This window comes from Borostomias antarcticus (assembly GCF_949987555.1).
Source record: "Borostomias antarcticus genome assembly, chromosome: 8".
Classification (NCBI taxonomy): Eukaryota; Metazoa; Chordata; class Actinopteri; order Stomiiformes; family Stomiidae; genus Borostomias; species Borostomias antarcticus.
In genome coordinates, this window is record NC_140241.1 from 9425916 (window position 1) to 9439974 (window position 14059).

Consider the following 14059-nt stretch of genomic DNA (forward strand, 5'->3'; position numbering starts at 1 on the left):
TAAAATCAGGTTTTTGTATTCACCCTGTGTCGTCTGAGGGCACCATTAGTAATTCAGCTGGCATGGCATTAGACCAAAAAAAAACAGCAACAATGTCCCCTTTCAAATATATCAGTGTTGACATATTAATATGCATAGTTTCTGTGCAAAAGCTAACCTAAAAACCTAGGCCATCTGTTGTTGTTCTGCTTGCTAATGTGTGTGTGTGTGTGTGATACCAATATTTATTTATGTTTTTTTGTCTTTATTTAATCCTAGGCGTAGCCACCTTATCAACTCTGCTGAAATGGCGTCCTTTGGAGGTAGGTGTAAACATGACAGGCATTGTATTACAGGTATGCTGCTGTGATGGAGTCTTTCAATCAATCAATCAATCAATCAATCAATCAATCAATCAATCAATCAATCAATCAATCAATCAAAGCTTTATTTGTATCGCGCATTTCATACCCAGAGGCAACACAATGCGCTTTACAGAGAACAAGGGAGGTGGGCATACGACCCACTCTCTACATATTCCAGAGGGAAGAAAAAAAACAGTAATCACCCGGGAGCCAGATAAGTGAGCTGTAAAAATTCTTCCCTGACCCCTCTCAACAAGGCGATCGAGCAAGCTCCAGGAGTATGTTTGTCTACCGGCTAAGAACCTTTATAAAGCAATACATTATATTAAATTACATTTCAGAGTAAGAGAGGCTAAAAAAGCATCATAGGAGAGAGAGAGTCTTTGATGCATGCTCTATTGCAGATGGAAATCAGTGGCTGTCTAATAGGTTGCTGTTTGGCTGTACACCTCTGAACTATGACCTTCAATACTCTGTTTACTCCATGACTGCCAATTTTGACACAGACTCCTTTATTTGACAGACATCCAAGTGAAGGAGTTGGACAAGCGTGCTTCAGGCCAAGCCTTTGAGGTCATTCTGAGCCCCTCGGATGCCAAGGGGGAAACCCCATTCACCCCCCCGCAGAAGAAGGAGATGTCCCTGGAGGAGATTCAGAGGAAGCTGGAGGCTGCAGAGGAGAGACGCAAGGTACCTCAAAAATACACTAATAAGTATCAAGGTAGGAGCAGCATAGTATACCTTATAACACAACAGGTTTAGTGGTTTGCTATTTGATCTCCTTTTCATTCAGTTTTGGTCCCCTCGGTTGTAAACTCACCATGAATGCTGTTTCCTAACTCTGTCAGAATCACGAGGCTGAGGTCCTGAAGCACCTCGCTGAAAAGAGAGAACATCACAAAGAGGTCCTCGAGAAAGCCAACAACTTCAGCAAGATGGCCGAGGAGAAGCTGAACCAGAAAATGGAAGTCAACACAGAGAACCGCAGAGCGCGATTGGCAGCACTCAGCGAGAAATTCAAGGAGAAGGTAATACCTCTTAGCTTCCTGGTCAGGCACTGGGACTTGAACAAGGAAAAACGGAGTGAGAACAGAATGAATGAAGCCATCTCCGTGCAATTTTCCTGCTTTGATACTCCCTGTTATGTTGAATTAAAATAGCCTACTGTAGGCTACTTAAAGGCCATATTCGTAACTTATTTGCCTTTTGGTTTTTATTCTCTTTAGGATAAGAAGCTTGAGGAGGTACGAAAGAAGAAAGAAACAAACGAAGGCGAGAACTGATTTTTCCATTTTTTGTCTTGGATATACTTTTTTGCACATGTTAAAATATATATTTGTTCCTGGCCATGTTATTTCTTGTTAGTTGCCTTACGCTTCTTAAGAATATGAATTATTGCTTTTGATGTTGGCTGTCCAGTGATCTTTCTTCACCAGTCTGGTGTTGGCTGTTTTTACCCGTTAGAAAGCATGCCACTGAAATGCACAGGTCCTTAACTTTGTTAATGGCAAAATGCAAGTTAATCTGTGAGTCAAAACAGCTGTTCAACTGAATAAAGATGCACTTGCTCTTTATTCATTAATTCATAATTGCTTAATTGCTGTTCAGCGTTAGGGCCTTAGGCAATGCACACTGGCACTCAACATATTTCTTACATACATATTGTAAGTAGCTTAAAGCTGCATGAGGTAACTTTTATAGTTAAATATTCTGTTTTTTCTGTTAATAGTTTATGAATAAGACCCCCTAAAAATAATTTTGTCACATGAATTTATCATTTTATTTTAGAATTTCAGCGTACTGGCTTGTTCACTGTACTGCAAGTATACTGCTAGTATACTTCTTGTACTGTATACTGTAGTTTTTACCATGACCAGAACTGTTCTCACGCACTGTTCGTACCGTAGGCTATTAGGGCTTGGGAAAATGTAGTTCCAGACACAACCATCTTGTTTCTACACAGGTGTATCTATTTGTCTGATTTCATAGCATTCTATGCAGTAGAGCCAATCAGACAAATAGATACACCTGTGTAGAAACAAGATGGTCGTGTCTGGGACTACATTTTCCCAAGCTCTATATAGCCTACGGTACGAACAGTGCGCATTAGATTAATATCTCCTTTTGCCTGACACGGCTGGGTCTGCGAGCGTTTGGTCTGGAAATCTTTCAGAATTTTATCTTTAAAAAACACAACTATTTTTGACAGTATTTTGAAGTCTGTCCCCTCAAACTACTGTTGCTCATACAGGAAAAAAGTTGTGTCTGGGACTACATTTTCCCAAGCCCTATAGGCTATCTCTCTAATCAGAATGGATTACTTTTCTAATAAGAATGATGTGGATTTATCTTGCACCTTTCACAGAACCCAAGGTCGCTTAAATTTTAACTTAATTTTGATACTGCTCTGTAGTTTCTCTCACAATTTTCCTCACTCCTACTTTTGTTGTATGCTCTGTATATAAAGTAATTTGAACTGCAGTCCATGTCTGAAATAAATAACGTTTAATAAAGTTTAACATGACCATTCTACAACCATCCCTACATGCACAAACAGTATGAGATACAGTAGTTCATCCCATCAAATGCACACACCCAATCAGGGACTGATTCAGGCTGACGCATGTAGCCTCATTGAACTTGGCTGGAAACCAATCAAGGGAGGTTTCACCTGCTAGTCTATATATGAAGGTGTTTCCCAGTCACACATGTAGGAGATACCATGGCTGCCATACAGAATATTGTAATAGCGAGAATCCAGCTGGTGTCACCACACATCCAGAGGGCAACCCGCCGCAGCTTCGCCCTCAGGCCGGAAGCATTGTGTCGCCATCAACACTAAGGTAGCCTAGTGGTGGACCATGACGGCCTGATCACCGACATCGTCTCCAGGAGGCACCCACGACAGCTTTGTCTGGGCGAACACTTCCGCAGGCGGCTGGCAAGGGAGAGTTTGGGAGGAGTTTCTTCCTCGGGGACAGTGGCTACCCTCTGCGCAGCTACCTGATAACCCCTGGCCGCAGGATTCGGGTAGGTGACATGTATTATCATATCTTTCTCAGAATCCACAATCTTATCTCATTAAATTTCACTAATTAACCTCCCTCCATTGCAGGTGACGCGGATGCAGGCCCCATGTGATGGGAGGGGTCCCACCACTTTATTTTATGTTTTAGTTTATCCTGTCCTGCACTGTGTAGTGGTTTTAATTGATCCATCTCTGCACTGTATAGTCATCTTAATTTGTCGTTTATTCATCCCTGCACTGTATGTAGTAGTTCCCCGTTTATCCATTCCTGCACTTAATAAAGTGAGTGAATGAACAATTTGACTCTGCTGACACCTAGTGGCGATTCTATTTAGAACTGCAGAGCACAGTGTTGGTACAGTATCTGGCCATTTCTACTGATCCCCCTTTCATAACTCGAATCTACTGCATCATGCAGCTAGGCTCACTGTTACAATTTAAACCTCAGTGTAGACCATTTTTGGTTAGTAATAAAAGACACTGCTTCACATAATATGCTTCACATAATATACGTTTAGAAGTCTGGGTAAATCTGCTAACTTTTGGCTTTGGTTTGATGAGACTGGTGACTTTGACACTGTATTGTGTTCTTTCCACCAATAAAATACCTTTGCTGTACCCTATCACAAATGTCTTCTGTTCAAATTAAGTTCCAACACCGGTGCAGTGTTCCTTTCACAGAATTGACGTTTATTGCATTCAAGCAGTGAAGTCGGAGTTACAGCTCAGCTCTCGACGCATGCAGCCTGCTCACACAAAGGATTCACTGACACAACCTGCTACTGTACATTCCTTCTGTTCCTTAGACTAGCCCCCCTGCGTGTTTGTCGATCATGGCCTTGGTCACGCACCTACCACTCAGACAGGACCTGCAGGAGGGGGAAGATTGTGCCCTGCTGTCTGGCCCATGTTACTTAAACACTTAAAGTTACTTAAAGATGTTTACTGTACATACTGAAATGAGACTGGCCTTGTTAGCGATCTCCTCCCCACTTCTTAGTAACCTACAATTCTAAGTTGTCACAAAATATCTCTACCAAATATCACCCAGATCCCACATAACACAATCCCCATGTTGTGGACTGTCTAATAGACAGTTTTGGTACACAATACCATTGATGGTGTGTGCTGGACAGGACTGTGCAGCGAGTCACACTCAGTGCTGGGGAGAGTTCATTGGTATGCAGGATGGCGCTACACACAGATTCCTCTGTCAACTGTGCAAACTGATGATATTATCAGCTCATTAGCCAACTGGTACCACGGTACAGAGTCTCCCCTCCCCAGACAACCCAGGAACATGCTGCATAGTGACCAGAGATCAACGGACATTTCTCAGGCTGACCCTCCGAGACGGTCTGTATGTCATATGTTCATCCCTGGTCATGTTCAGGTCCTTCTCCAGTTTTATTAGGCATACCCCTGTCCAAAATGGCTCCAGGTCTCATGGTTAGTTAATGTAGCCAACTCAGGCCCAATGTGTGTCCTTTTTCTCTCTCATGCATTAACAAATGTGCATTTGGTGTCCATTAAAATACATGAAAGCTTTTAGAGAAGTCTGACTAATGAAAGCCCAGTCGAATCAGACAAAAGGGCCTTACATTTGAATTGAATGATTCTATTGATATAGAATAGAAAGTTTATTTGACATATGTAACAAGTACAGGTACATTCTTGTCATTGCTTATCCTTACAGTATCTTATCAGTACTAAGCAGTTCTTCATTCCAGTCCTAGGTACCCAATCTTTGAGGGACCCTGTTAAGATACCTTGTTGATCTTGTCTTTCTTCTTCCCAGGCCATGGACACAGCAGCATATTGCTTTGGTATCGCTGTTTGACAGTGCAGTCCTTTCACAAACACTTCCACATATTATACAATAGCCTAAATCAAGTGTGATTTACCAACCACACTATATTTGACCACAAAGCCACATTGTCACTCTCATGGCAAGTGTGGGAACTGTGAAGGCGGAGAACAAAACTAGTATTCATACAGTGAGGTTCACGTGGGAGATTAGTAATTTGACTTGATACAGATGACTCAAGATGATTTCAAAAGTCAAATGCACTAAGATCGATAAACCTAACTGTACAAGCACATTACACAGCATCTAAGCAGTGAAAATTGTGAAGTGACAGACAGCAGTATCAAAGGCCCTAGCCAAGCCTTCTGGAATCTAGAAACATCCTAGGTTTGGTTTTATGAAAAGTTTTAATAGTATTTATTTTGCAATATTCAAGCAAATTAATTTTCTTTACATACTGTAGCTACTTGGCTACTGTAGATGTTAAAGTTGGTCGACCAGCATATCCTGTCCTTTTGCGCGTCAGGAATGCATAGGGTGCGGTACAGTTGCTCTGTAGATTACTATAGGTTATACTCATCGGACACAGTAGGAGTGAGATCATTTTACGTGGGAATGGGTGATTCTTAAAGTTAATGCCATTGGTTAAAATGGCCCGAGAAGACAAACCCAGAGCCCGCGTCTGCTTGCTGATTGGTTAGGGCACATGCCTGTCAAACTACTCACTGATGTTCGGGGTCTGGGAAGAGCGAACAGGCGCTGCCACCGCGTGAGAAAACCATCCCTTTTTACCTCTATTCAGTCATACAATGTTATTTATATTTAGTAGTAGACCTATATTTATGAATAATTTGACAAAGAGTCTATTGATTTTTTCGCACTGATACCGAGTTGCAGTTTTCAGGTAGGTTCATCTCAAATTATATCTACTGTTCTAGTCTAGCCATGGCAACCAGACTACAGTCGGCGTGATTTCAGTATGGTCATGTAATCTTTCAAGTGCGATGTAGCCTTTCTCATATGGAATTGAAATAGGCTAGATGATTAAAAGGAGGAGGGGAAATAATTCTGCTGTAGAGTAGCCTATAGACCACCCCTCCAAATGTGTCGGCTTAATCGGGTCCTATCTTTACACTTTAATATTCATAGATAGTGTTCCTAAGGTTAATTTTTAGAATACCATTGAATTATTGAATCAAGGAAAAGGTTAAACGTTATTGATTTGCGGTATCCAGGCCTGCGGATTGGAATAGTGAGCTAGCGGTGACATCTGAATTATTCACAGCAGAATTTCCTACATTACAGTCTGCAATATTCGACTATGGACGTTCATTTTTTTCTATGAATATTTAATTCAATCGCTCTGGCCCAGTGTTGAAGCGGAGGGTGTGGACGGTCTACTGGCGGGTGAATGGAGATGTTACATAATCTCTCCATTCCTCTCCACGCCTATAGGCTACTCACTGTGGGGCCCGCATCTCTGCCCTCGAAGCGGCCTCCTCTTTCCATACCCGGTCTATTAGCAGGAAGTCTGAAAACGAATTTGATATTTCATATGGCTGCAAGGACAGCAACTAGGCCTACCCTAAATCTAGAAACGGAAAAGTTTTTGATGTTTCAGTGTTCATTTGCTTAGCATCATTTAGATATGAGCTATAGTACATGCAGTGCTATAGGGGAAAGTAGCATTCTACCAATCCATTTCATTATCCGTTTTTCCTAATGCAAACCCTACTGCGATGTGGGGCGCACACACAAACCTAATGCACATGGATTAGAGTATAAATCCATGCAGGCAGAAATCAGAAATGACAGTTCAAGGCCAGATAGACGCAGGCCTATTGGCTGCCTGTGCTCATTCTCTCCCCCTCCTCCCCCTTCAGTTTGCCATGGCGACAGTGGTGATGGAGCAGATTGGCCGTCTGTTCATCAATGCCCAGCAGCTGCGTCAGATCCCGCAGCTGCTGGAGTCCGCCTTCCCCACGCTGCCGTGCACCGTGAAGTCCGGCGACGTCCCCTGGGTGTTCCGCGAGCCGCACATCCTGACGGGCTACCGGCAGCCGGACCAGAGCTGGCGCTACTACTTCCTCACGCTCTTCCAGAGGCACAACGAGTCCCTGAGCGTGTGGACCCACCTGCTGGCGGCCCTGGTCATCCTGGCCAAGTGCCGGGAGATCTCTGAGACGGTGGACTTCCTCCGGGACCCCCACGCCCAGCCCCTCTTCATCATCCTCCTCTCGGCCTTCATCTACCTGTCCTTCAGCGCCCTGGCCCACCTGCTCTCCGCCAAGTCCGAGCTCTCCTACTACACCTTCTACTTCCTGGACTACGTGGGCGTGGCCGTCTACCAGTACGGCAGCGCCCTGGTGCACTTCTACTACGTCATAGAGGAGGAGTGGCACGTCCGGGTGCGAGGGCTCTTCCTGCCGGCCGCCGCCTTCCTGGCGTGGCTCTCCTGCTTCGGCTGCTGCTACGGTAAGTACGCCAGCCCGGGGCTGCCCAAGTTCGCCCGCAAGCTGTTCCAGATGGTGCCCTCGGGCCTTGCCTACCTCCTGGACATCAGCCCCGTGCTCCACCGCATCTACAGCTGCCGCCAGCAGGGCTGCGCCGACCCGGCCGTGGCCTACCACCGATACCAGGTGCTCTTCTTCCTGGTCAGCGCCTACTTCTTCGCCTACCCGCACCCGGAGCGCTGGCTGGCGGGGAGGTGCGACTTCTTCGGCCAGGGCCACCAGATCTTCCACGTGCTTCTGGTGTTGTGCACGCTGGTGCAGATCGAGGCGGTCCGCATGGACTACGCCGAGCGCCGCCCCCTGTACGAGCGTCTCCATGGCGACCTGGCGCACGACGCCGTGGCCCTCTTCATCTTCACGGCGTGCTGCTGCGCTCTGACCGCCTTCTACGTGCGCAAGCGCGTCCGCGCCACCCTCAGTGAGAAGGAGGCGTAGGAGGAGGAGAGTAGGCCGAAAAGGGAAGAGGACTGATTATTTTAAACCGGAGAGACAATAGATTAAAAGAACCAAACAGTTTTATGTTGTACACGATGCCAGTATGTGATAACAGTGAGCTACCTTTTGTGTTGTTCTGTGTGTGTGTCCTGCCAAACTACATTGAACAGGCAATGTGTCATCGACTGTAAGCTACCGTGATGAAAGATGAATCCGTGTGTCTGTCTACAGCGTCGGCTGTTCCGTTAACACTCCAACATGTTTTTGCACTTCAGTGGGGTGTGGGGGGAGAATTCAAGTCAGAGACTTCTTCTTAACAAATCTTTCCTCACTCCACCCTGCACTGTGATATCACCTCTCATGAGGGGTTTATTCTGGTTTGACTATTTTTACATCATCGCCAAGCATGGAAACTGTCCAGATATGCATGAAGGAGACAGGATACAGGCACCCGAGTTGGCTTAATTACAAAGTTGGCGTAATTACAATGTCCACAATTAGTTTTTCCTTGTGTTTCTGACTCCCCAATCAGAGTGTAGTGCCTGAATACAGCACGTGTTTTTAAATTCACAGATCATCCTGTAACCCATTTGTGAGCTGCTCTCAGTTTTTCCTGCAGCTGTTCAACCCTGTAGAGTGATATTCTCTCTTCTTAGTCTCTGGGTTTTATCTCTTGGTCTCCAGGCACCAAAGCTCTAATGTTATCTGTTGGATTGAGGTCCTTAGATGAGGTGCTTAGAACTATGCCTGCAGTGTGAAACAGAGCAGCACCAAATTTGCAAACCAAACCTTTTAGCTTTCTTATCTACAGTGAATGACGTTTGACAGTTGATAATGTGAGGAAATGAGTCTGGCACATAAAGGCTGATGAGAAAGAGACAGATGGATTCATGTGCCCAAGATTACTATGATGTCTGTTTGTTTTTCTGATAATGTTCTTTTTGTATTCAAAAGGATTGAACTTCAGCTTTTGCCTTTTCACACCCCATGATGTCAATGCCTTAGTGGGTACTGTTCAGTCACTGATTGCTCAGTGACTCTACTTTATGCACAAAAGGTCTGTCTGAGTATGGTGACTTACTGTTTGTATATTTGTAAATGTGTGGTTGGGTATGAATGGGCCTTGAAGCATGTCTCTCTGAGTCTATAGATGTTAGTGTGTGATTGAGATGTGAATCTAAATGAAAGCCTAGCCTGGCACTGTTTTTCATTTGATCGTTGTTAAGGTGTCTGCACAGGGCCCCAACCAACACCCAACATTCTAAAGTTGGCAGTTATTATTAGAATGGTGGAAGTTAAAATTTCAGCTGCAAAATCCATCCATCCATCTAATGCCAACAGTCACCAACAAACATGGCACACCAATCCAACGCTGGTGTTGGTTGCCGTTGGTTGGGGCAGTGGGCAGACACCTTATGTCCTTTAAGCTATATGCCACTTGAGACTCCATTTTCCGTTTGTCACAGTGCACTGAATTCAGAATGTTTTCTACTGTATTTCCAGCGGAATGTGTATCAAAGCCCCTCTCTTGTTAACATGTCCTATGTGGATTTCATTAACTGGTAGGTAGACCTACATATGAACGACTCTTGTGTGACAGTAGTACTGTACATCAAACTGTGACAGAAAATGTCTTACTTTAGTTTTTTTTGCTAGAGTACACCTTTGGTGATGAATGTCAAATGGGAGACTGTCCACACACACACACACACACACACACACACACACACACACACACACACACACACACACACACACACACACACACACACACACACACACACACAACCAGTTCACTGATAATGTCACTCATAGAGGTTGCATCTCTGTGATGTGATGGAAAGGTTCATGAGTGCTCATGTCAATGTTGAAGTGGATAATGAAGTTACAGTACCAAAACCATTTTCACATTTTTATGTCTATGAATCAGTCTCTATATCAGCATCTAGCAGCACTGATCGATGAGCTCACAGACCGATGATGCCATGTGAGAAGCCTGTTTAGATTAGGGTGTGTATGGTTACACATAACTCGATAAAACTTGATATCAAACTGCTCTTTTGCTGTGTAATAATGCTGTAATTACTGTAGAACAATATTCTATATGTAGTAACACCGTTTTACCTCAATGTACGTGTATTATTTACAGCCTTAATAACAGCAATATTACAAGGGGTGAGAGCAATTCAGTGTTAAGTGTCGCCAATAGCTGTGACCCCTATATTTATGTTAAATAACTCTAAGCTTTATTGTTAACACTATCCTAATGAGAACCCAATTACTGTTACCCTTACTGACCTTCACTATCTTGCACTGACCCTAGTTCTAACACTGCATCCAGAGCTTGGCGCTGATTTGACCCAGCTTCCCATACTGTCTACAGCAGGGCTGAAGAGAGGGACAGACCATGTTACACATGACTCTAGTGTGTGGTAATGACTGTATTATTTTATTATATTCAGTGGCATTTAAGTAAATAAAGTGTTGTGTAAAAATTGACTTCCAGTCTTTGCGTCATCAGTAGGATTTAATTTGTGGAACTCCAGCCTCAGTAATTGTTGGGTCGTGTGCACTGTGAAATGGTGTGTAAAAATGAGAGAATCAAACTTACTATAGAGTCCTCACTCCTCAAGTAGATGGCCCTCCTCTGAACATACTAACAGGTGTCACTGCGTCGCTCGTCAGTATACTGTAGCTTCTTTCCACCCTCACTTGCCCACGCTCTGCTCGATTTCTGGTCCTCTCTTACACACACACACACACACACACACACACACACACACACACACACACACGTGACCGCCACATGTGAGCTTCAGCCAGCTACACCACCGAGGAGCCAGCAATTTGATGCAGTCTAAGGTAAATCAGGAATAAGGCATCTGTATGGATTATACCCTCTGGACAAACTAGGGGAGAAAAATAAATGGTCAACAGCACTGAGTTGCTCTGCTCAGATGACTGTATGATAGCTGCAGTATTATTCATGGTCGCAAAGGCTAACGTTTTGCTTCAGAGGTGGTTGATTGGCTTGATTCACTTATTCAAATTACAGGAACTAGATCACTAGTTCTTTATCCTTCCACCAGTAGAGGTCAGTGTCCATCCATCCATCCATCCATCCATCTCAAATAAACACAGCAACACAATGCAGCACACTGTGATGCCTTCTGATAAGGAATCCATTACTTCTGATCAAATATAGTTTTTTTGGTGAGATCATATAGCAAGACTAAGAGAGACAATTTTAATTGGAATTGTTTTAATTGAAATAGGATTACATGGCTTCCCTGCACATTTACTGCATGATGACACTTTTGAGTTGATGTATTGTTTTCAATGTGAGTGTACTGTATGAAACTATTTATACTACTGCTATTCTTGGACAGGTCGCTCTTGAAAAGGTGTAATCTCAGTGGCTCTAAACCTGGTTATATAAGGTTAATGAAAATGAATGAAATTACAGTTGACCCTGAACCCCAAAATCGTCGTGCGGCACGGTGGCGCAGTAGTACTGTCGGTTCACAGCAATCTCCGGGCCTTTCTGTGTGGAGTTCACATGTTCTCCCATGTTTGCAAGGGTTTCCTCCGAAAGAACCCAATATGAAAAACATGCAGAAGAAGAGATTCAGATGGGGGGCGGGCGGGGTTGTCGCCGCTTATTCGCGCGTGTATTTGTGTGTATCACTACCGTGTAATTTTGAATTATATTATGCTTGTCCAGAATGATATTCTGTAAAACTCAAGTTGGCGTTGGCTATATTGCCGCTTTCCAGTAGGGGGCAGATACGTTCTACCATATGAATTGATTGGACCAATGAGTTCATCCTCTTCACTTCAGCTCCAAACCCATCACCAGTATATTAAGATTCAATGAACCTTGAATCGACTGTGTTTCTTAGGATATACAGTAGTCCTATCTTCACTTGGTTGCACTTCATCTCATGAGAATGAGGTGTTAGGGTATCTGTTCCAGTTTTCTCATTGCTGACTATAGTTGATATAGTATGTCCTGTAAATCAATTTCAGAACCTCTGCATGCAAGTGTTCCTCAATGACTCACTGAACATGACACCCACTGGCTACATAATACAAGTATTGCGAGGCTAACATTTTACAATGAGGTACACAAAAATGATTAGTTACTGAGTAACTAATGAGGAACCAACGATTAGTTAATGAGTAGTTGATAGTTAATAGTTGGGGCGGCTGTATAGCTCAGGGGTAGTGCGGGTCGTCCAATGATCGTAGGGTTGGTGGTTCGAATCCCGGCTCCTCCTGACTGCATGTCGAAGTGTCCTTGGGCAAGACACTGAACTGCATGTCGAAGTGTCCTTGGGCAAGACACTGAACCCCAGATTGCTCCCAATGAGCAGGTTAGCGCCTTGCATGTCAGCTGCCACCATTGGTGTGTGAATGTGTGTGTGAATGGGTGAATGAGAGGCCTTCATTGTAAAGCGCTGTTGATAAAAGCGCTATACAAGTGCAGTCCATTTACCATTTACCATGTAATGATTAAGTATGAGATTAGTTAATGAGTGTACTGATGGGGACTACTATAGTAGTTACGGAGGAGCTAGAGAACAGACTGGGGACTACTATAGTAGTAAACTAAAGCAATGTTTAGTTAATGAGTAGTTACTGATTAACTATCAATCCATGACTATATATTAGATAATGATGGGTTAGTAGAGAACATACTGGGGACTACTATAGTATATAGTATAGTATATAGCTACTGAGGAATGAGTAGTTACTGATTAACTCTGAATCCTTATGAATAAGTAATGATTAACTAATGATTAAGTAATGATGAGGTAATGAAGGACTACATACAGTTCGGCTCTTTAAATCAACAGCTGAATACTTCTATTTTAATTTTCGTCAAGACAACGACAAACAATAGTAGGCTACTGTTGATAGGGCCTTGAATCAACTCCTGTGGTCTGTCTGCATTTGAATCGAGTTTATCCCCCAAACAGGGAGGAACCATCGATTTAATAGTGTACTTGCAAATTGTGGAAAGCAACTGGACATGTCGCTTCATATATAAACCGTGAATCATTTCATTTCAAACCTTTATTTATACTCGTAAAGCACTGAGTTTTTCCTCATTTACAGTGTTGAAATAAATAACATATAATCACATACTGAGATTTCTATGTAACCCCCCCCCCAAAAAATAAAAAAAATAAAAATAAAGTAGGCTAGTCCAGTCCAATGAATGATAAATTGAATATAACGTATAACATTTATCAACAGATAAATTCACATTAGCCCATTTGTGTCAAAATGCTGTAACCCACATCAGAATGGTCACTAGTAGAGTCTCTCTCCTATGGATACACGAGGCCTACCTCAGCTCATTCATTCAATTTATCATTCAACGACTCCCTCTTTTTGTGCTCTCTTCTGCATTCCACAAATAGATTTGCAAGTTCACATCACCATACTTTCTCAAATGCTATACATGTACATACTGTACATTGTACATCTCATATGTTATGTAATTATAGTTTATTTATAGACATACCGGCGCGAAGTAGTGGTGCTGACGGTGCTGTAGCACCCCCTGCTGGAGCACCCAAAGGTGCTGCTGCGCCCAAAAATATTTTCAAAAAATAAATATTAATGACTTTTCTTTTTTCCCCAATATTCATTGAGTTTTTTTCTCCCAATATTCATTGAGTTTCATAATGAACTGATGAAACTGAAAAACTAAAACTAAACTAATTAAACTGAAAAATCCTTCATATTTATTCACAACAAAGCAGAAACGCCTATTCTAACAAACGATAGGGTTTGAAAGCTTGTCGCTACCGTTAAGTGATCTTTTTAGCCATTTTTTGTGGCATCGTCATTATTTTTTGAGGTAGTTTCGAGGATTTCTGACCAGAGGGGGCACTGTCCGCTATGCGGAGTTGTATGGCAG

General features: G+C 43.1%; 2 protein-coding genes across 2 annotated transcripts; both read left to right on the forward strand.

Moving 5' to 3' along the window:
- Positions 1 to 286: 286 nt before the first annotated feature.
- Positions 287 to 1627, forward strand: stmn1b (stathmin 1b; the record flags this gene model as incomplete). The annotated part of the gene is made up of 4 exons (XM_084442442.1): positions 287 to 302; positions 868 to 1034; positions 1193 to 1372; positions 1571 to 1627. The coding sequence occupies 4 exons, from the start codon at positions 287 to 289 to the stop codon at positions 1625 to 1627; spliced, it is 420 nt and encodes a 139-aa protein (XP_084298568.1).
- A 5441-nt stretch (positions 1628 to 7068) lies between these two features.
- On the forward strand, positions 7069 to 8127 carry paqr7b (progestin and adipoQ receptor family member VII, b; the record flags this gene model as incomplete). The annotated part of the gene is made up of 1 exon (XM_084441590.1): positions 7069 to 8127. One exon carries the CDS (start codon positions 7069 to 7071, stop codon positions 8125 to 8127), a length of 1059 nt encoding a protein of 352 aa, XP_084297716.1.
- Between the last annotated feature and the right edge of the window lie 5932 nt (positions 8128 to 14059).